At 37.8% G+C, this 22,251-nt stretch overlaps 1 protein-coding gene across 17 annotated transcripts in view; it reads left to right on the forward strand.

Annotated features, from left to right (window-relative positions):
• NOL4 (nucleolar protein 4) overlaps positions 1-22,251 on the forward strand; it is a 557,406-nt gene that overhangs the window by 188,963 nt on the left and 346,192 nt on the right. Inside the window, exon 1 of one of the 17 annotated variants that reach the window (XM_086372836.1) lies at positions 10,148-10,244. The exons of the other annotated variants lie outside the window; for them this stretch is intronic. Within the exon in view, the coding sequence (XP_086228962.1) occupies positions 10,206-10,244 (39 nt within the window). The 5' untranslated portion in view covers positions 10,148-10,205. Of the gene's footprint in view, positions 1-10,147; positions 10,245-22,251 lie in introns of those variants that run through there. 17 annotated transcript variants of the gene reach the window in all.

The following is a 22,251-nucleotide window of genomic DNA, read 5'->3' on the forward strand; positions in this document are numbered from 1 at the left end:
GTCTCCAAAATCACTGCAGATGGTGACTGCAGCCATGAAATCAAAAGACGCTTGCTCCTTGGAAGAAAAGTTATGACCAACCTAGACAGCATATTAAAAAGCAGAGACATTACTTTGCCAGCAATGTTCCATCTAGTCAAAGCTATGGTTTTTCCAGTAGTCATGTATGGATGTGAGAGTTAGACTATAAAGAAAGCTGAGTGCTGAAGAATTGATGCTTTTGAACTGTGGTGTTGGAGAAGACTCTTGAGAATTCCATGGACAGCACAGAGATCCAACCAGTTCATCCTAAAGGAAATTAGTCCTGAATATTCATTGGAAGGACTGATGCTGAAGCTGAAACTTCAATACTTTGGCCATCTGATGCAAAGAACAGACTCATTTGAAAAGACCCTGATGCTGGGAAGGATTGAAGGCAGGAGGAGAAGGGCATGACGGAGGATGAGACGGTATCATCTCATGAGGATGGTATCATCAATACAATGGACATGAGTTTGAGTAAGCTTTGGGAGCTGGTGATGGACAGGGAAGTCTGGCGTGCTGCAGTCCGTGAGGTGGTAAAGAGCCAGACATGACTGAGCAACTGAAATGAACATAATGGAAAATGGCACTCATGGTTAAGAACCCACCTGCCAATTCAAGAGATATAAGAGACACAGGTTTGATCCCTGGGTTGGGAAAATCTCCTGGAGGAGGGAATGGCAACTCACTCCAGTATCTTGCCTGGAGAATCCCATGAGTGGAAAAGCCTGGCATGTTACTGTCTATAGAGTTGTAAAGAGTTGGGCATGACTGAAGTGATTTAGCATGCATGTGGTTAAAATAAATACAATAAATTTTTGTTATATTTTAATTTTCTGTGAATTTTCAATTGATTTTTTTTGTAATTGGCCAAAGTTGCATTGCAAAAAATGTCTTGAACTGGTTTTGGTCTCCTTGAATAACTTCCCACTCTTTCACACAGAAAAACGAGGCTTTCACTCTCAAAAGGATTTAAATTTTATATGTTTAATAAAATTAAAAATTAATATGTATTTTAAATTATTTTAGATCAGTTTTAAGTTCATGGCAATATTGAGCAAAATACAGAGCAATTTCCCATATGCCCCTTGCCCTCACACATGTCCAGCCTCTGATAGTATCACCATTCCACACCAAAGTAGTGCATATGGTACAGTTGTTGAACCTGCATTAACACATCAGTAGTATTCAGCGTTCATAGTTTACATTAGGATTCACTCTTGGTATACATGTTATGTGTTTTGACGAACATTTCCATCGTGTGTGTGCTAAGTTGCTTCAGTTGTGTCTGGCTCTTTGAACCCTTTGGACTGTTATCTGCCAGGCTCCTCTGTTCATGGGATTCTCCAGGCAAGAATACTGAAGTGAGTTGCCATGCCCTCCTCTATGGGATCTTCCCAAACCAGGGGTCAAAGTTGCATCTCTTACATCTCCTTCATTGGCAGGTGGATTCTTTACTACTAGCACCACCTGAAAAGCCCATACCCATCATTACAATATAATAAAGAATAGCTTCTCCACCCTAAAAATTCTCTTTGCTTTGCCTATTTGTCCCTTCATCCCTTTGAAACCATGGCAACCACTGATCCTTTTACTGTCTCCATAGTTTTGTCTTTTCCAGAATGTCATAGTTTATATAGTAAAGTGCATGGCCTTTTTAGATTGGCTTATTTCATTAGTAGTATGCATTTTAAGATTCCTTTTTGTCTTTTCATGGTTTGACAGCCCATTCATTTTAGTGCTGGATATACCACAATTTATTGTCCATTCACCTGCTAAAGGATATCTTGGTTGTTTCCAAGTTTTGGCAATTATGAATATAACTGTTGTAAACATGTGCAGGTTTTTATATGGACATAAGTATTCAACTCCTTTGAATAAATATCAAGGAGCATAATTACTGAATCATATGGTAAGAATATGTTTAGTTTTGTAAGAAATGACCAAAAGGTTTTCCAAAGTGGCTGCACCATTTTGCATCCCCACCTGCAATAAATGAGAGCTTCTGTTGTTCCACAACCTGACCAGCACTTGGCATTGCCATTGTTCCGGATTTTGCCATTCTGATAAGTATCTAGGGATATCTTATCATTTTAGTTTGCATTTTCCTAATGGCATATAGTACTTGCTTTCTATCTATATATCTTATTCAGTGAACTATCTATTCAGGTCTTTGGCCCGTTTTCAGGTTGTTGGTTTTCTCATTGTTGGATTTTAAGAGTTCTTTGAATGTTTGGCTCTTTTATCAGATATGTTTTGCAAATATTTTCTTCCCATCTATGTCTTGTCTTCTCAATCTCTTGATAGTGTCTTTCATAAAGCAGCATTTTTTAATTTAGTGAAGCCCACCTTATCAATTATTTGTTACCCTTAGTGTTGTACCAAAAAGTCATTGCCATGCCTAGGCTCATCTAGTTTTTTTCCCTTTATTATCTTCCAAGAATATAGTTTTGAGTTTTACACTTAGGTGTATGGTTCATTTTGAGTTAATTTTTGTAAAGAATATAAGTTCTGTGTCTAGATTCTTTTTTAAAATCATACAAATGTCCAGTTATTCCAAAACCATTAGTTGAAAAGACTTTTTATTTTCCTTCATAGTATTACTTTTGCCACGTTGTAAAAGACCAGTTGACTATATTTATGTGGGTTTATTTCTACATGTTATATTCTATTCCACTGTACTGTTTGTCTACTCGTTCACTAATATAACAGTGTTTTGATCACTATTGCTTTACAATAATCTTTAAGTCAGGTAGTGTCAGTTCTCTGATTTTGTTCTCCTTTAATATTGTGCTTCTGGATACCTTTTACTTTATCCTGTGTATTTTATTGAACTATCCCCCAAACTATTTTTGTAAAAGCCTAGTCAGATATGTGTAGCACATATATTATCTACAGTGAAGTAACAACTAACATTGGTTGAGTGCTTTTTAAATTTCATGTGATGTTCAAATAATTCTAAAGTTAAGCTAAACAGGTGTATGCTATAATTACCTTCATGTTTCAGATAAGGAAGCCAAAGCTCAGGGAAATGTAAAGGAATTCCCCAGGGAAACTTAGGAAGTATATGGTGGAATATGGTAGCTTGCCTCAAAGAGGCAAATGTGGTATCACTTCCCAATACCTATAATATGAGCCAGCTATTTAACAAAGAGATTCTACAAATTTTCCAGGTTACAGAAATACAGTTTATACTCTAATTGCAACTTTACTGATCAAGTACTAGATGCCATGGACTATAATAGTTTGAGAAATATAAAAATTTCAAAATAATTGTCACCAAGCCTCTTCTCTGGATGTAGTGTGCAGATTAAAGTCTTTCTAGTGCTGGAGAGGGTGTGGAGAAAAGGGAACCCTCTTACACTGTTGGTAGGAATGCAAACTAGTACAGCCACTATGGAGAACAGTGTGGAGATTCCTCAGAAAAACTGGAAATAGAACTGCCATATGACCCAGCGATCCCACTGCTGGGAATACACACTGAAGAAACCAGAATTGAAAGAGACACGTGTACCCCAATGTCCATCGCAGCACTGTTTATAATAGCCAGGACATGGAAGCAACCTAGATGCCCATCAGCAGACGAATGGATAAGAAGGCTGTGGTGCATATATACAATGGAATATTACTCAGCCATTAAAAAGAATACTTTTGAATCAGTTCTAATGAGGTGGATGAAACTGGAGTCTATTATACAGAGTGAAGTAAGCCAGAAAGAAAAACACCAATACAGTATACTAACACATATATATGGAATTTAGAAGACAACGATAACCCTGTATGTGAGACAGCAAAAGAGACACAGATGTATAGAGCAGTCTTTTGGACTCTGTGGGAGAGGGAGAGGGTGGGATGATATGGGATAATGGCATTGAAACATGTAAAATATCATATGTGAAACAAATCGCCAGTCCAGGTTTGATGCATTATACAGGGTGCTCGGGGCTGGTGCACTGGGATGACCCAAAGGGATGGTACGGGGAGGGAGGTGGGATGGGGCTTCAGTATGGTGAACACATGTACACTCATGGAGGATTCAAGTCAGTGTATGGCAAAATCAATACAATATTGTAAAATAAATTAATTAATTAAAAAATCATTTAAAATATAACGTAGCATCTTTTTTCAAAATAGTGCCAAGCTGGAATCAATCTGGATGCCTATCAACTGGAAAATGGACAAAATGTAAATTAGCCATGCAGTGGGTTATTATTCACAAATAAAAAGTAGTAACTACTCATGCATATAGCACCATGAACAGATCCCTAAATCATTATTCTAAATGAAAGAAATGAGACACAATCAAATACAGAAGAACATAGTGTATGATCCCACTTATATAAACATTTGGAATGGGCAAAATATTAGCATCTAATGATTGAAATCATTAGTCATTGCTTTGAAAGGATTGACTAAGAAGGATAATGAAAAAATTCTCTAGCATGATTAAAATATTTATTGTTCAATGCCTTTTTCTAAACTAATTGAACGTCATACTTAAGATCTGAGCATCTTAACTATACATAAATTATTCATAAAATTAAAAAGCTCAAATAGCGTATTAAATGCTAAAAGGAAGAATGAACAAAGGGAGGTAGAGGCACAGGGAAATCGGTGAGTACCATAGCAGGAAGGAGTCAGGGAAAGCTTCATGGGCACTGGACATTTGAGATGGATTTTAATGGGTGAACAGGAGTTTGCCAGTTGAAGAAAATCATTCTAGGGAGAAAACAGGTAATATTCACTTATTAAATCCTGAATTTATTAATCAATCTACTCAGAAATTATAGTCCATTTATTCTCTACTTGGAAATTATAGTCCATTTATTCTCTACGTGGAAAAATTCTAGGTCCTTGTGATATAGCAGTAAAAAGACAAGCTCAGTCTTTGCCTGAGGAAAGCTTAGGTTCTCATGGGGAATTAATGAGTCATGAGTTTTACGGAATTTTCAGGGAAAGTTGAAAAGATCTTTGTGATCAACCTGTGTTGAATGGTGAGAGACAAAGTGGGTTGTGGTAAGTAAATTGGAATTAGATTAAGAAAATGTATGTATAATAAATTAAGGAGTTTAAAATTTTATCATATAGACTTGAGAGTCTTGTAGACATTTATAAATCATAAGTTCATATGGTGATCACTTTTAAGGAAAGTTATTTTAGTCATTTGAGGGCAGGTTGGAACAGAGAGAAATTAATTATAAAATGATAAATAAAATGCTGTTTCCATAGTCTAAGCCAGAGTCTAAGTCAGTACATGTGTCACCTCATATATTTTTGAGTCCAGAGGAGACAGTGCCAACTTAGAAAAGTACTCTTTCTTATCAATCCAAATCAAGGTTTTACATTCTAGATTAGCCATCATCAAAAATGGATTTGGCAATGTAATTTTAAAGTGTTAGTGGCTCAGTCATGTCCGACTGTTTGCGACCCCATGAACTGTAGCCCACCAGGCTCCTCTGTTCATGGAATTCTTCAGGCAAGAACAGTGGAGTGGGTTGTCATTCTCTATCTGCAATTCCTGGTCTAGACACGAAAAGTCATTTCCTGAGCTAGTAAATCAGGAGCCCAGTAGGAAAGGGGGCAGAAGTGGATTGGAAAGCCAGTCTGATTTGATTACTGGATAAGAGAATGATTTGGGATTTTAGATTGCTGATCTAGGTGTCCATGCTGCTGCTGCTGCTAAGTCGCTTCAGTCGTGTCTGACTCCGTGCGACCCGATAGACAGCAGCCCACCAGGCTCCACCGTCCCTGGGATGTCCATACCATTAGTCAAAATATGATAATGATAGTAAAAATCATAGCACAGCGTATAGAAAGTTTTGGGTAAGTGTGATAGAAAAGTTTTGACAGTGATCTTCTTTACACACCTCACTAGCTAAATCATCATGTTTACTTTTCAATGAAACCATGTTGCATCTCTTCTGATCAATTTAGAAGAGAAGAAATTTCCTTTCTAGATTTTAATTCCTTGGATTGTAATAAGGACAAAAATCCTTGCTTTGTGGCCATATGTACCTAACTCACTACTCTCAGTTTTCCTAAACTGAAGTCTTATGGAATTTTCAGGGAAAGCTGAGAAATTTGGATGATACCCCCACCCCTGGGGAAATTATGACTCAAAAGATAGCCTTCCTTTTTTTTTAAATTTATAATTTATTTGGCTGCTCTGTCTTTTTTACAGCACATGGGCTTAGCTGTGAGGGCTTACTTGTGGTATATGGGATCTTAGTTCCCTGACCAGGGATTGAATTCCAGATCCCCTGCATTGGGAGCACAGAGTCTTAACTGCTGGACCAACAGGGAAGTCCCCAGGATAGCCTTCTTGTCTCCAAAGACTTTAAGTGATTTGTTTCTTGTTACCACTTTCTTCCAAAAATACTCATACATCATAGGTTATTGGCCATGGACACTATATATCTTTTGGTCTATTAAATTTTTTATCATTAAGTTTGCTGTGAGTATCAGTGTCTCTAAAAGTCCATTTTTATTTGCATTGCTCTAATTCTTAGCTCAAAAGTATAGAAGGGATTTTACCAGTCTTTTAGGTAATGATTGTGACTGTTAGTTAAGGGAAAGTGCAAGAAGATGCATGTGAACGTCTCACATCAGAGCCAAATACTGAATGATCCATAGTGATGACTAAAAGAGACAGCTCAAGTGATCAGATATCTCCAGATGAATGCTTAATTTATGTTAAATCAGTTAAGGGAATTTTAGCTTTTACCTTTTTGTTGGTTGCTGCATAGACTATTTAATAAATACAAATGCAATGGAATAAAAAAAAAACAATAAGGCGCATGCAGTCTAAATGATAGTTGGTTAACTAAAACCTCAAAATTGAAAACTAATTATCTGTACTTCAGGGGCAGCGACAACGTCTGTCAGGGAAGTGGTGAAAAGTCCTTCCTATTACACAGTACTGACAAGGAAAGCTCCTTTTGACAGTATCCGAACATATGGCAAAGCAATGTTTTTCCAGACTTCTTTGTGCTGGCAGGGACTGGCCTCCTAGTCACTTGGACTTTTGTTTGTGTAGCCGAGATAATGAATATTCCACATAAATAATTATAATTATCTTCTCATTGAAGAAACATAACCTTGGAATTCAAAGCTGTGTTCTTGGGTAAATCATCAATTTTGAAAAGAAGTAGAATTAAATTTTGTCTATTTTTTGAAAATAAATGGCTGGTACAAAATTAATAAACTTTGTAGAGGTTTGCTTTTCACAAAATATATTTGTTTAGGTTGAAGTACTTTATGTTGAAATACTGTATTTTTCTTTTTAAAATACATTTCCTTTATACTGCTTTTTCTCTGAAATATTGTTTGCTTAAAATTCCACATGTTGTTATTTTCCTTTTTAAAACACAGTGACTCAAACCCTTTAGAAGGTGTTAGCTAAAAAATGCCACCAATTCAGGTTTTTAATTTCATTTGTAAACTCACTATATTTCACATGTAAGTAGGGTGAATTTATTCAATAATTTCTTCAATAATCAGCACATAAAAAATCAAAGTTATTTTTTAATTGAAGGCCTCTTATAAATCATTTTATCAGATTCTTTGTTGTTTTTTTGTTTTTAAATATACAGAGTGAACCAAAGCCCTGAGATCCAAATGGCAGGATCTTCCCCTAGGTTTAAAAAAAAAAAAGAGAGAGAGAGAGTTTAGGACTGCAGATGGCCTCTTTGATAATTAGCACATTCTGCTTGAATAAGAGTGGAGATGGGTGATCTTATAATAATTATGCAGTTTTGAATGATTAGTCAGGCGTTACTAGCTATGACATCAAATGTTTCTTTGCTTTATTTGTTTGTAATTGCTGTCAGGTTCAGATATAATTGAAATAAGGATGGAAACAAAAAGAGTGGGAATGGGTATTTTCATGTCACTTTTCCTCTTCATGGGGATAACTGCTTGCTCTCTGGAGCTGTGGCTTTGTATCCTAGCACAATCCAGTGATCTGAGAAAGTCCCTTGTAGTCCCTGTGCCTCGTGTCCTGTATGTAAACTGGAAATAGCAACCTTGTCAGACCCAGGAGTAACTACAAGGTGAAGGACCACGTGGGGACCACACTAGTGGGGTCCACTTGAGCAGGGCAGGCTTAGGACACAGTGGCTCTTGTGCAGATCATTTCCTCCATCCTCAGCCCTGTGGCTTCTGCTTCATCTACCAGCTTCTCCCTTTCATTCTATTCTTTATCCACTCCCACCTTTTTTTTTTTTTGTCTCGTTCACTTCTCTGCCCTTCTTTTAAATCCATTCATTCATTTCTTCGACTCACCCTTATTTTTAAGCGGTCACCAACAATGGCTGAACTTTACCTTCTGGAATCTTCTCTCAACTTTGCTTTCCTTTCTCCTCTTGCTACTGCCTCCTTTGTTTACTTGGATTTTAGTACTTTACATTTTACTGTTACAAGAATTGTTTTAGGGCACTAATCTGTTTTGGAATTCTCATGTTAAAAAATCCTTGAATGGTTTCCCACTGCATGTAAAGTAGTAAATGACTATGGAGTCTGATGTTCATGAGCTCAGCATTTTCTTCCATTCTCACCTATAACTCACCCCTCTCCTGATTCCTCAACAATGGCTGTACATCACAGTTACACTGGGAGATATTTTAAAAACCCATGCCTATCTAGTTACATTTACTGTGGCAGAAACCTAGGTATTAGGCTATTTCTTAAAGTTCACTGCTGCTGCTGCTGTTGCTGCTCAGTCGCTTCAGTCCTGTCCAACTCTGTGCGACCCCGTAGATGGCAGCCTACCAGTCTCCTCTGTCCCTGGGATTCTCCAGGCAAGAACGCTGGAGTGGGTTGCCATTTCCTTCTCCAATGCATGAAAGTGAAAGCTCAGTTATGTCCGACTCTTCGCGACACCATAGACTGCAGCCTGTCAGGCTCCTCCGTCCATGGGAGTTTCCAGGCAGGAGTACTGGAGTGGGGTGCCATTGCCTTCTCCATAAAGTTCACTAGGAGATCCCAGTGTATAGCCAAGGTTGGAAGCCAGCCTTGGGAACATATTGGCTTTATTGTACTTTACAAATTATAGTCTCTTTTGGCATACTTCCTTAAAACTTCTAGTTGTAGATCACACACTCTTTCAGGAAAGGAAATACATCTTATAAGTCGTTAAAAGAAATTAGCTAAAGATCTGTCACAGTATCTTGCATATCAGATCAGATCAGTCGCTCAGTCATGTCCGACTGTTTGCGACCCCATGAATTGCAGCATGCCAGGCCTCCCTGTCCATCACCAACTCCCGGAGTTCACTCAGACTCATGTCCATCGAGTCAGTGATGCCATCCAGCCTTCTCATCCTCTGTTGTCCCCTTCTCCTCTTGCCCACAATCCCTCCCAGAATCAGAGTCTTTTCCAATGAGTCAACTCTTCGCATGAGGTGGCCAAAGTACTGGAGTTTCAGCTTTAGCATCATTCCTTCCAAAGAAATCCCAAGGCTGATCTCCTTCAGAATAGACTGGTTGGATCTCCTTGCAGTCCAAGGGATTCTCAAGAGTCTTCTCCAACACCACAGTTCAAAAGCATCAATTCTTCGGCGCTCAGCCTTCTTCACAGTCCAACTCTCACATCCATACATGACCACTGGAAAAACCATAGCCTTGACTAGACAGACCTTTGTTGGCAAAGTAATGTCTCTGCTTTTCAATATGCTATCTAGGTTGGTCATAACTTTCCTTCCAGGGAGTAAGCGTCTTTTACTTTCATGGCTGCAGTCACCATCTGCAGTGATTTTGGAGCCCAGAAAAATAGTCTGACACTGTTTCCACTATTTCCCCATCTATTTGTCATGAAGTGATGGGACCGGATGCCATGATCTTCGTTTTCTGAATGTTGAGCTTTAAGCCAACTTTTTCACTCTCCACTTTCACTTTCATCAAGAGGCTTTTGAGTTCCTCTTCACTTTCTGCCATAAGGGTGGTGTCATCTGCATATCTGAGGTTATTGATATTTCTCCTGGCAATCTTGATTCCAGCTTGTGTTTCTTCCAGTCCAGTGTTTCTCATGATGTACTCTGCATAGAAGTTAAATAAACAGGGTGACAATATACAGCCTTGACGAACTCCTTTTCCTATTTGAAACCAGTCTGTTGTTCCATTTCCAGTTCTAACTGTTGCTTCCTGACCTGTGTGGATCACAATAAACTGTGGAAAATTCTGAAAGAGATGGGAATACCAGACCACCTGATCTTGCATATGGTAGAGGTAAATTCCTAAGCCTTGCAAATAGGCTTACCTTTATCTCTTTGCACTGCCCCACTCCTGGGCTTTCTGATTGCATCTCTTCTGCAGAGCTATATTCCACCGTCCTTATGTGGTTGCAATAAGCCATGTTTGGGATACCTTTCAGCCTTTACAGGACTTCCCTGGTGGTGCAGTGGTTAAGACTCTGTGCTCCCAATGCAGAGGGCCCTGGTTTGATTCCTGGTCAGGGAACTAGATCCCACATGACAACTAAGACCCAGCACAGGCAAACAAATAAAACTTTTGGCTTTCCTAATAGCTCAGTTGATAAAGAATCTGCCTGCAGCTATATGTCTTAGGAAACTCAAACAGGGGCTCTGTATCAACCTAGAGGAGTGAGATGGGGATGGAGATGGGAGAGAGGTTCAAGAGGGAGGGGATATATGCATACCTATGGCTGATTCATGTTTAGGTTTGACAGAAAACAACAAAATTTTGTAAAGCAATTATCCTTCGATTGAAAAATAAATTAATTAGAAAAAAAAAAAGAATCTACCTGCCATGCAGGAGACCCTGGTTCAGTTCCTGGGTTGGTAAGATCCACTGGAGAAGGGATAGGCTATCCACTCCAGCATACTGGTCTGGAGAATTCCGTGGAATGTACAGTCCATAGGGTCACAAAGAGTCAAGCATGACTGAGTGACTTTCACTCAGTCTTTACATACCAAACGTTCCTCTTACTTCATCCCTCATCACTCTATAAACCCTGGGACCAGTAACCTGCCAGTAGAAAGTGAGCTTATGGAATCAACAAAACAAGATAGGAATGAGGGTAACTCTCAGTTTAGGTAAAGCCTCAAAGGTATGGTAAAAATCTATGGTAAAAATTAGATTAGATGATTTATAGATGTTCTCTGTGAATTCTTGAGTTTAAAGTGAAGTTGCTCAGTCGTGTCTGACTCTTTGCAACCCCATGGACTGTAGCCTGCCAGGCTCCTCTGTCTATGGGATTTTACAGGCAAGAGCACTGGAGTGGGTTGCCATTTCCTTCTCCTCATAAAAATTGAGAGTTGCAGATTTTGTATTTATTTCACTGTCTTTATTATGTTTTATTTTTTGTTTATGGATTGGCAGCCCTTTATACTGCTTTTATTTCTAGATATTTCACTAAAGTTGCTACCTATCACATTAATTAGTTTATAAAAATGATTTTACCAGTTAGAATACCTGTTTTATAGCAGTTGAACTGAAGGATGAAAGGTGATTATTTTAATTTATTGATTCCTAGACGGTAAATGTACTTTATTGATCTTAGTTTGAATTCTCGGTTATGATTTAAAAGAAAGCTATTTCAGTTGTTATATTTGTATCAAAAATTGGACTTTAAATTATTTTTAATTGAGTGGAAAACTCTGATAAATGCTCCTGTTTTTATATGAATAGTATGTTTCAGTGATACACTAGTATCAATTGTATGTATTTCTTGCCATATTACCTCCCAAGCCGATACAGTCTCCTGTGGAGAATGGAAGTCAGGAAGGATTGAAGGAGGGAAATCTAGCCCACAGTGGTTCTTTTATATCAGTTTTTTTCTTCTCTGGCCCTGTAATGTAGTTGGAAATGAGGAATTTCAGGAGTTGAATTTGTAATCCAGGAATAGTATCTTTATTATAGACCCTGTAATGCCAAGAGGAGATATGTAGAACTGTGTGATAGTCTTTTAATAGGAATCACATTTTGATTTCATCATAATAATCTTGGCATCTCTAAGCTTCATGCCTTTCATTTATTAATTTCATGTGATTGCTTTAAATTTTTATGTATATGTGTATCATCTCACCATTTGGCAATCAGTAAGCTAGCGACAGTTAAGTGAGGGTGGCTCATTTTTGAGCTTAACCATTGTTTCCCCTCAGTGTAGTTTTAATATTAATATAATACAATAAGGACATTAAAAACTAATCTTTTTTAAAAACACATATTTTCCATCACAGACTCGGTTTAGAAAACTGGTTAGTTTTGCTATTCAGTTCAGTTCAGTTGCTCAGTCGTGTCCGACTCTTTGCGACCCCATGAATCGCAGCACACCAGGCCTCCCTGTCCATCACAAACTCCTGGAGTTCACCCAGACTCACGTCCATCGAGTCAGTGATGCCATCCAGCCATCTCATCCTCTGTCGTCCCCTTCTCCTCCTGCCCCCAATCCCTCCCAGCATCAGAGTCTTTTCCAATGAGTCAGCTCTTCGCATGAGGTGGCCAAAGTACTGGAGTTTCAGGTTTTTCAAAACTAGTCTATTTTTATAGCACCCTCAAGTGACATGTTAGGTCAGCTAATTTTTTAAGGTTGTGTTTTCAGAGGCTTCTTGGTCAGTGGTTGACCATAGGAACAATACTATAAAATATTCACTTAAATCATTAACTATGTCATTCACTTATCCTGAATGACATAAAATAATGAAATCCTGGAGCTCGGTTGTACTAGCTGATGAAAACTTATTGTCTCATGGAATTTTCAGTGGAAAATATTGTATATTTTATTACTGTTTATAAATCACATGCTGTACATCTTTTATATCATTAAAACTTAAAATAACTATATGTATTATATATTTTTATGAGACAGCTGTTAAACACTTAGCAATACACTGCTATAAGCCTTGGTGACTGAGCTGTTTGCATTGGACATTCAGGTATTTGTGGACTGTTTCAATTTGTATTATACAAGATCCTCTTCCTATATTTTTTTACATCTTTAAACTCAAAATCTAAAACTGTTGGAGACCACATCTTTTAATAGCTTTATTGAGATATAATTCACATACTGTATAATCCATTCATTTAAAGTGTACAATTCAATTTCTTAGCCTTTTCATAGGGTTATAAATGATTCATAGGCACCTTACCTGCCTCCTGTGAAACCTGTATGCTGATCAAGAAGCAACAGTTAGAACTGACTTGGAACAATGGACTGGTTCAAAATTGGGAAAGGAGCATGTCAAGGCTGTATACTGTCACCCTGTTTATTTAACTTACATGCAGAGAAATGCCCTGGGCTGGATGAATCACAAGCTGGAATCAAGATTGCTGGGAGAAATACCAATAACTTCAGATATGCAGATGACACCACCATTATAGCAGAAAACGAAGAGGAACTAAAGAACCTTTTGAAGGTGAAAAAAGAGAGTGAAAAATCTGGCTCAAAACTCAGCATTCAGAAAACCAAGATTATGGCATCCAGTCCCACCACTTCATGGCAAATAGATGGGGAAACAGTAGAAACAGTGGCAGATTTTATTTTCTTGGGCTTAAAAATCATTGTGGATGGTAACTGCAGCCATGAAATTAAAAGATGCTTGCTCCTTGGAAGAAAAACAATGACAAACCTAGACATCATATTCAAAAAACAGAGACATCACTGCCTACAAAGGTCTGTATAGTCAAACTATGGTTTTTCCAGTAGTCATGTACGGATGTGAGAGCTGGACAATCAAAAAGGCTGAGTGTCAAAGAATTGATGCCTTCAACTATGATGCTAGAGAAGACTCTTGAGAGTCCCTTGGACAGCAAGGAGATCAAACCAGTCAATCCTAAAGGATATCAACTCTAAATATTCATTGAAGGACAGATGCTGAAGCTGAAACTCAAATACTTTGACCACCTGATGCAGAGAGCTGACTGACTGGAAAAGACCTTGATGCTGGGAAAGACTGAGGGTAAGCAGAGAAGGGGACAACAGAGGATGAAATCATTGGATGGCATCACCGACTCAGTGGGTGTGAGTTTGAGCAAACTCTGGGAGATGGTGAAGGACAGGGAAGTCTGGCCTGCTGTAGTCCTTGATGGTGCTACAAAGAGTCAGACACAACTGTGCAACTGAACAATAATAACAAGGATATAAAAATATCACTGTCAACTAATTTTAGAACATTTTTGTCTTCTAAAAGATACTTGGACTTATGAGCAGTCAATCCTCAGTCTCTTCTCCCGAGTTCTAAGCAACCAAGAATTTACTCTGTATCTATGCAAATTTGCCTTTTTTGGAGCCATTCCTTTCTCCAAGAGATTCTCCTGATTCAGGGATCAAACCCAGGTCTCCTGTATTACAGGCAGATTCTTTATCATTTGAGCCACCCAGGGAAGCCCATTTGTATGAAAGAAATCATGTAATATGTGATTTTTTGGTGAATGGCTTCTGTTACTTATCTCTGTATTTTCCAGGTTCATCCATGTCATACCATGAATCAACATTTCATCTCTTCCTATTTCTCTGTATGCCTTTCTTGTATAAATGCACTTTATTTATATTTATCAGTTCAGGGACATTTGAATTGTTTCATATTTTTTGGCTATTATAAATATATTTCTATACTATGTACAATGTATTTTATGTGAATGAAGGCTGTATATTGTCATCCTGTTTATTTAACTTATGTGCAGAGTACATCATGAGAAACGCTGGACTAGAAGAAACACAAGCTGGAATCAAGATTGCTGGGAGAAATATCAATAACCTCAGATATGCAGATGTCACTACCCTTATGGCAGAAAGTGAAGAGGAACTCAGAAGCCTCTTGATGAAAGTGAAAGTGGAGAGTGAAAAAGTTGGCTTAAAGCTCAACATTCAGAAAACGAAGATCATGGCATCCGGTCCCATCACTTCATGGGAAATAGATGGGGAAACAGTGGAAACAGTGTCAGACTTTATTTTTCTGGGCTCCAAAATCACTGCAGATGGTGACTGCAGCCATGAAAGTAAAAGACGCTTACTCCTTGGAAGGAAAGTTATGACCAACCTAGATAGCATATTCAAAAGCAGAGACATTACTTTGCCAACAAAGGATCGTCTAGTCAAGGCTATGGTTTTTCCTGTGGTCATGTATGGATGTGAGAGTTGGACTGTGAAGAAGGCTGAGCGCTGAAGAATTGATGCTTTTGAACTGTGGTGTTGGAGAAGACTCTTGAGGGTCCCTTGGACTGCAAGGAGATCCAACCAGTCCATTCTGAAGTAGATCAGCCCTGGGATTTCTTTGGAAGGAATGATGCTAAAGCTGAAACTCCAGAAAGCTGAAACTCCAGTACTTTGGCCACCTCATGCAAAGAGTTGACTCATTGGAAAAGACTCTGATGCTGGGAGGGATTGAGGGCAGGAGGAGAAGGGGACGACAGAGGATGAGATGGCTGGATGGCATCACTGACTCGATGGATGTGAGTCTGGGTGAACTCCGGGAGTTGGTGATGGACAGGGAGGCCTGGCATGCTGCGATTCATGGGGTTGCAAAAAGTCGGACATGACTGAGCGACTGATCTGATCTGATCTGATGGTTTCATTTGTCTTGAATTTATAAAAGGATGTAGACTTGCTGAGTCATCTGATAAGTCTATGTTTAATTTTCCAAGTTGCTTCCAAATTTTCTAAAGCAGTGGCATCATTTTGCAATCCTATCAGCAATACAGGGGGGTTCTAATTTCTCCTTATTCTCACCAATGCTTATTATTGATTATAACAGCCCTAGTAAATGTGAGGTAATATCCTATTGAGGTTTTAATTTAAATTTCCCTAATTACTAATGATGTCGAGCATATTTTCTTGTGCCTTTAAGCAGTTTGAACATCTCTAGAGAATTGTTCAATTTTTAAACCAAGCTTTTAATTGGATTATTTGTCTTTCTATTATTGAGTTGTGTTTTCATGTATTCCAGATGACAGTCTCTTATTAGATATAAGATTTTCAAATGTCTTCTCCCATTTTTATTGGTTGTCATTTCACTTTTTTGATTGTACTATTTGTGGCATGACTTTTTAAAAAAATTTTGGTGGAGTTCTTTTTAATCAGTGTTTCTCTTGTTGCTTTTGCAATAAGATTCATAACTAAGAAAATCTTGCCTTACCAAAGGTTAAAAATACTCCTGTTTTCTTGTAAGCATTTAAAGTTTTAGCTCTTATGTTTAGATCTATGATCTATTGTAATTTAGTTTTCATTGTGTGACATAGTGATGCTGCTTCAGTCTTTTGCATTGGGTATCCAGTTGTCTCATTCCCCGGTGGCTCAGTGGTAAAGAATCTGCCTGCAATGCTGGAAATTTGGGTTCAACCCCTGTTTCAGAAGATCCTTTGGAGAAGGAAATGGCAACCCACTCCAGTATTCTTGCCTGGAAAATTCCCATGGACAGAGGAGCCTTGTGGGCTACAGTTCATGGGTTGCAGGAGTTGGACACAACTCAGTGACTAGACCACCACCACCATTTAGTTGTCTCAGCACCATTTGTTGAAAAGACTATTCTTTCTCCATTGCAGTATCTTGTCACTCCTGTCGGACACTTAGTTGAAAATAAGTGTAAAGTTTTATCTTTGAAATCTCAGTTCTATCCCACTGATATATATATCTGTTCTCATGCTGGTACAATGCTATGTTTATCACTTTAGATTTATAGTACGTTTTGAAATCAAGATATGTGAGATCTCCAAATTTCTTCTTTTAAAATATTATTTCAATTTTTCTTAGTACTTTGCAGTACCTATACATTTTAATGTCAATTTCTGTAAAAAACAAAACAACTAGGTAGCTTTTAATAGCAATTACATTTATTCTGTAAATCATTTTTGGAGTATTTCCATCTTAACAATATTAAGCCTTCTGATCCATGAACGTGGGATACATATATTTCAGTCAGTTCAGTTCATTTCAGTCACTCAGTCGTGTTCAACTCTGCGACCCCATGGACTGCAGCATGCCAGGCCTCCCTGTCCATTGCCAACTGCCAGAGTTCACCCAAACTTGTGTGCATCGAGTTGGAGATGCCATCCAGCCATCTCATCCTCTGTCATCCCCTTCTCCTCCTGCCCCCAATTTAGATACTTTAAAATTTCTTATAAATACTGTTTTGCACCTGTCAGTATACAAGTTTTGCACTTCTTTTGTGAACTATAACATTATTAAATCTAAACTTTTACCTAGCATTCTATTTTTTAGGTGCCATTATAAATACAATTATATTTCCTAGTTTGTTTTTGGGTTGTTCATTGCTAATGAACAGAAATACATTTGATATTTATGTACTGATTTTGAATCTTACCTTTGAAAAATTCATTTATTAATTCCAACAGTTATTTAGTGAATTCCTTAGGATTTTTTTTATATACAAGAGTATGTCATCTGCAAATTGAGATATTTTTATTTCCTCTTTTCCAGTCTATAGGTGTCTTTTCTTTCTTTTACTTGTCTAATTGATCTGACTAGAAGCTTCAATACAATGTTAATTAGAAATGGCTTTAGCAGACATTCTTATCTTGCCCTGTTCTTAGAGGGAAAGCATTCAGTCTTTCACCATTAAATAAGACACTAGTGGGAGGTTTTTAAAGATACCCACAATCAGATTGAGGATTCCTTTCTTTTCCTAGTTTACTGAGTTTTTGTCAGAAAAGTGTGTGGCTTTTGTCAAATATTTTTCTGCGTCTGTTGAGATGATCATATGCTTTTTCCCTTTATTCTATTAATATAGTATATCACATTAATTTATTTTCTTGTGTTAAACCATCCAATATTATCCTACTTGATTATGGTACATAATAATTTATATATATATATGTTTGGATTTTATTTATTAGTATTTTGTTGAAGTGTTTTTCTTTGTGATATATTAAGTGCATTAGCCAAAACTTTCCTTCAGTTTCTTTTTAATTAATCTTTATTTTTTACGGAAGATTTTGATTCTCAGCAAAATTGAACAGAAAGTACAGACATATACTGTACTGTATATATTCCCATATACCCACTGTATCCACACATGTACACACTCTCCCACTGTTAATATCCCAACCCAAAGTGATATATTTGTAATAATAAATAAACTTGCATCGACACATTCTTATCACCTAAAGTCTACTTTTTACATTAGGGTTCATGCTTGGTGTTATATGAAGACATATATCTAACGTTAGTTCCATACAGTGTACTTAGTTATAGGTTTTTTGTAAGCGTTCTTTGTCAAGTTGAAGATGTTCCCTCACTTCCTAGTTTGCTGAACTTTTATCATGAATGAGTGCTGCTGTTTTTCAGTCGCTAAGTTGTGTCTGACACTCTGCAACCCCATGGACTGTAGCACATTTGGCTCCTCTGTCTACGGGGATTTCCAGGCAAGAATACTGGAGTGGGTTGTCATTTCCTCCCTCATGTTCCTTCAGTTTTTAAGGAAAAATAAAAGACATTTTTTCATTTTCACCTAGAACTTTATTGAATAATTTATTCCCAGTGCATTCAATGTGAAACTTTTCAACTCTTAATTTGGATATTTTGAGGATATGGGCTATCTCTCGTGTGGTATAACACTAATTGTTTTCAATGTCTCGATTTAATTGCTGTCAACTTAAACTAGTCTACTTGACTGTGGATAAACATCCAGTGAGAAATCTCCAGCGTGAAACTTTGCAAACCACTTTTGACATGCATTTCAGGTGCATTTGTACCTTTCTTGAAATAATTAAGCATAATTTGCCCAAAAAAATTTTTGTGTGTCTTCAGTATTAAAATGCCCACACAAGAATTCACTAAAAATGAACATTTTGGCCAACCCAATAGTTTTGATATAAAGGTAATTCTGACCTCATAGAGTGATTTTAGAAGTATTTTCTCATCGATTTTTCTAGGAGAATTTGTGATGAATCAGCTTAATTTTTTGATTATTTGGTCTAGTAAAACCTTCTGAACTTGTACTTTCCTTGTGAAAAGATTTTTTATTACTAATTTTATCTGTTTACTTGTGACAGACCTATTCAAATTTTCTATTTTTTAAGTTAGTTTTAATGATTTGTATCTTTGCAGGAGTTGTTCATCTTCTGTGGTTATTTAGTTTGTTAGCATACAGTTATTTTTGTGATGTCAGTAGTCTTCCTCTTAATATCCTGAGTTAGTCATTTGTGTCTTCTCTGTCTTTATCTTGGTCAGTAAAGCTAAAGTTTTGTCATTTAAGAAACTTTTTCTAAGACTACTCTTTGATTTTGCTGATCTTGTCTATATTTTTCTATTCTATTTAATTTGTTTCTTTAAAAAAATATTTTCCCCTTCTGCTTGGTTTTACTTTACTCATTTTCTAGTTACTTAGTGTGGAAAGATAGGTCTCTGATTTGTAATTTTTTTGAGGGGGAGTCATCCAGTTTTTTTGAGATACGATTGATAAACAGCACTGTAAGTTTATGGTGTAAGGCAAAATAATCTGACTGATATACATTGTGAAATGATGCCTGCAATGAGTGAACATCCATTATCTCATAGATAAAGTAAAAGAAAAAGAAAAATAGTTTTCCTTGTCATCAAAGCTCTTTTATAACATACATGAGTGTTAATTATATTAATCATCAGATCAGATCAGATCGATTGCTCAGTCGTGTCCGACTCTTTGCGACCCCATGAATCGCAGCACACCAGGCCTCCCTGTCCATCACCAACTCCCGGAGTTCACTCAGACTCACGTCCATCGAGTCAGTGATGCCATCCAGCCATCTCATCCTCTGTCGTCCCCTTCTCCTCCTGCCCTCAATCCCTCCCAGCATCAGAGTCTTTTCCAATGAGTCAACTCTTCGCATGAGGTGGCCAAAGTACTGGAGTTTCAGCTTTAGCATCATTGCTTCCAAAGAAATCCCAAGGCTGATCTCCTTTAGAATGGACTGGTTGGATCTCCTTGCAGTCCAAGGGACTCTCAAGAGTCTTCTCCAACACCACAGTTCAAAAGCATCAATTCTTTGGCGCTCAGCTTTCTTCACAGTCCAACTCTCACATCCATACATGACCACTGGAAAAACCATAGCCTTGACTACACGAACCTTTGTTGGCAGAGTAACGTCTCTGCCTTTCAATTGCTATCTAGGTTAGTCATAACTTTCCTTTCAAGGAGTAAGCGTCTTTTAATTTCATGGCTGCAATCACCATCTGCAGTGATTTTGGAGCCCAGAAAAATAAAGTCTGACACTGTTTCCACTGTTTCCCCATCTATTTTCCATGAAGTGATGGGACCCGATGCCATGATCTTCGTTTTCTGAATGTTGAGCTTTAAGCCAACTTTTTCACTCTCCACTGTCACTTTCATCAAGAGGCTTTTGAGTTCCTCTTCACTTTCTGCCATAAGGGTGGTGTCATCTGCATATCTGAGGTTATTGATATTTCTCCTGGCAATCTTGATTCCAGCTTGTGTTTCTTCCAGTCCAGCGTATCTCATGATGTACTCTGCATAGAAGTTAAATAAACAGGGTGACAATATACTGTAAGGCTGTAGCCTTGACGTACTCCTTTTCCTATTTGGAACCAGTCTGTTGTTCCATGTCCAGTTCTAACTGTTGCTTCCTAACCTGCATACAGATTTCTCAAGAGGCAGATCAGGTGGTCTGGTATTCCCATCTCTTTCAGAATTTTCCACAGTTTATTGTGATCCACACAGTCAAAGGCTTTGGCATAGTCAATAAAGCAGAAATAGATGTTTTTCTGGAACTCTCTTGCTTTTTCCGTGATCCAGCAGATGTTGGCAATTTGATCTCTGGTTCCTCTGCCTTTTCTAAAACCAGCTTGAACATCTGGAAGTTCCCAGTTCACATATTGCTGAAGCCTGGCTTGGAGAATTTTAAGCATTACTTTACTAGCATGTGTGTATATTATATCCCTAGGGCTTATAACTGGGAATTTGTACCTTTTAACCACTAATCAGTTCCCCTTATCCCACCCTTCTCAAGTAACCACAAATCTAATTTATTTTTCTGTGACTTTGTTTATTTGCTTTTGGAGGTATAATTGACCTATAACATTATGTTAGCTCCTGGTGCATATCTCATGATTCAGTATTTCTATACATTACAAAATGATCACCACAATAAGACTAGTTCATATACAAAGATATTACATTGTTATGCCTGTATTTCCCATGTTGTAACTCATTTATTTTGTAACTGGAAGTTTATACCTCTTAATTTGTCTCACCTGTTTCACTCATCCCTTACTCCATGTCCCTCTGGCAATCACCTCCTTGTTCTATGTGTCTGTGACTCTGTTTCTATTTCATTATGTTTGTTCACTTATTTTTTAGATTCTACATATAAGTAAAATCAGGGTATTTGTCATTCTCTGAATTATTTCACTTAATACTATCTAGGTCCATCCATGTTTTTGCAAAGGGAAACATCTCATTCATCTTTATGGCTGAGTAGCACACTATTATGTATATGTATATCATATAAATATATATCTTGCTTACCTGGTGGTTGTAATACTGTTTTTCTACTGGTTTCATGCTGCTTTGACTGTTGTATCTTTGTGGTATGATGTGAAGTCAGGGAACCTGATACCTTTCAGCTCTATTATGCTTTCTCAAGATCAGTGCAGTCAGTTCAGTTGCACAGTCATGTCCACCTCTTTGCAACCCCGTGGACTACAGCATGCCAGGCTTCCCTGTCCATCTCCCGGAGCTTGCTCAAACTCATGTCCACCGAGTTGGTGATGCCATCCAACCATCTCATCCACTGTTGTCCCCTCCTCCTCCTGCCTTCAATCGTTCCCAGCATCAGGGGCTTTTCAAGTGAGTCAGTTCTTTGCATCAGGTGGCCAAATTATTGGAATTTCAGCTTCAAAATGAGTCTTACCAATGAATATTCAAAACTGATTTCCTTTAGAATGGACTGGTTGGATCTCCTTGCAGTCCAAGGGGCTTTCAAGAGTCTTCTCCAAAACTACAGTTCAAAAGCATCTGTTCTTTGGCACTCAGTTTTCTTTATGGTCCAAATCTCACATCCATACATGACCACTGGAAATACCATAGCCTTGACTAGACAGACCTTTGTTGGCAAAGTAATGTCTCTGCTTTTGAATATGCTGTCTAGGTTGGTCATAACTTTCCTTCCAAGGAGTAAGCATCTTTTAATTTCATTGCTGCAATTGCCATCTGCAGTGATTTTGGAGCCCAGAAAAAAAAAGTCAGCCTCTGTTTCCACTGTTTCCCCGTCTATCTACCATGAAGTGATGGGACCGGATGCCATGATCTTAGTTTTCTGA

The sequence above is a fragment of the Bos grunniens genome, chromosome 24, assembly GCF_055505025.1.
Source record: "Bos grunniens cultivar Pamir isolate PY7600 chromosome 24, Bosgru_T2T1.0, whole genome shotgun sequence".
In the NCBI taxonomy this organism is placed as follows: domain Eukaryota; kingdom Metazoa; phylum Chordata; class Mammalia; order Artiodactyla; family Bovidae; genus Bos; species Bos grunniens.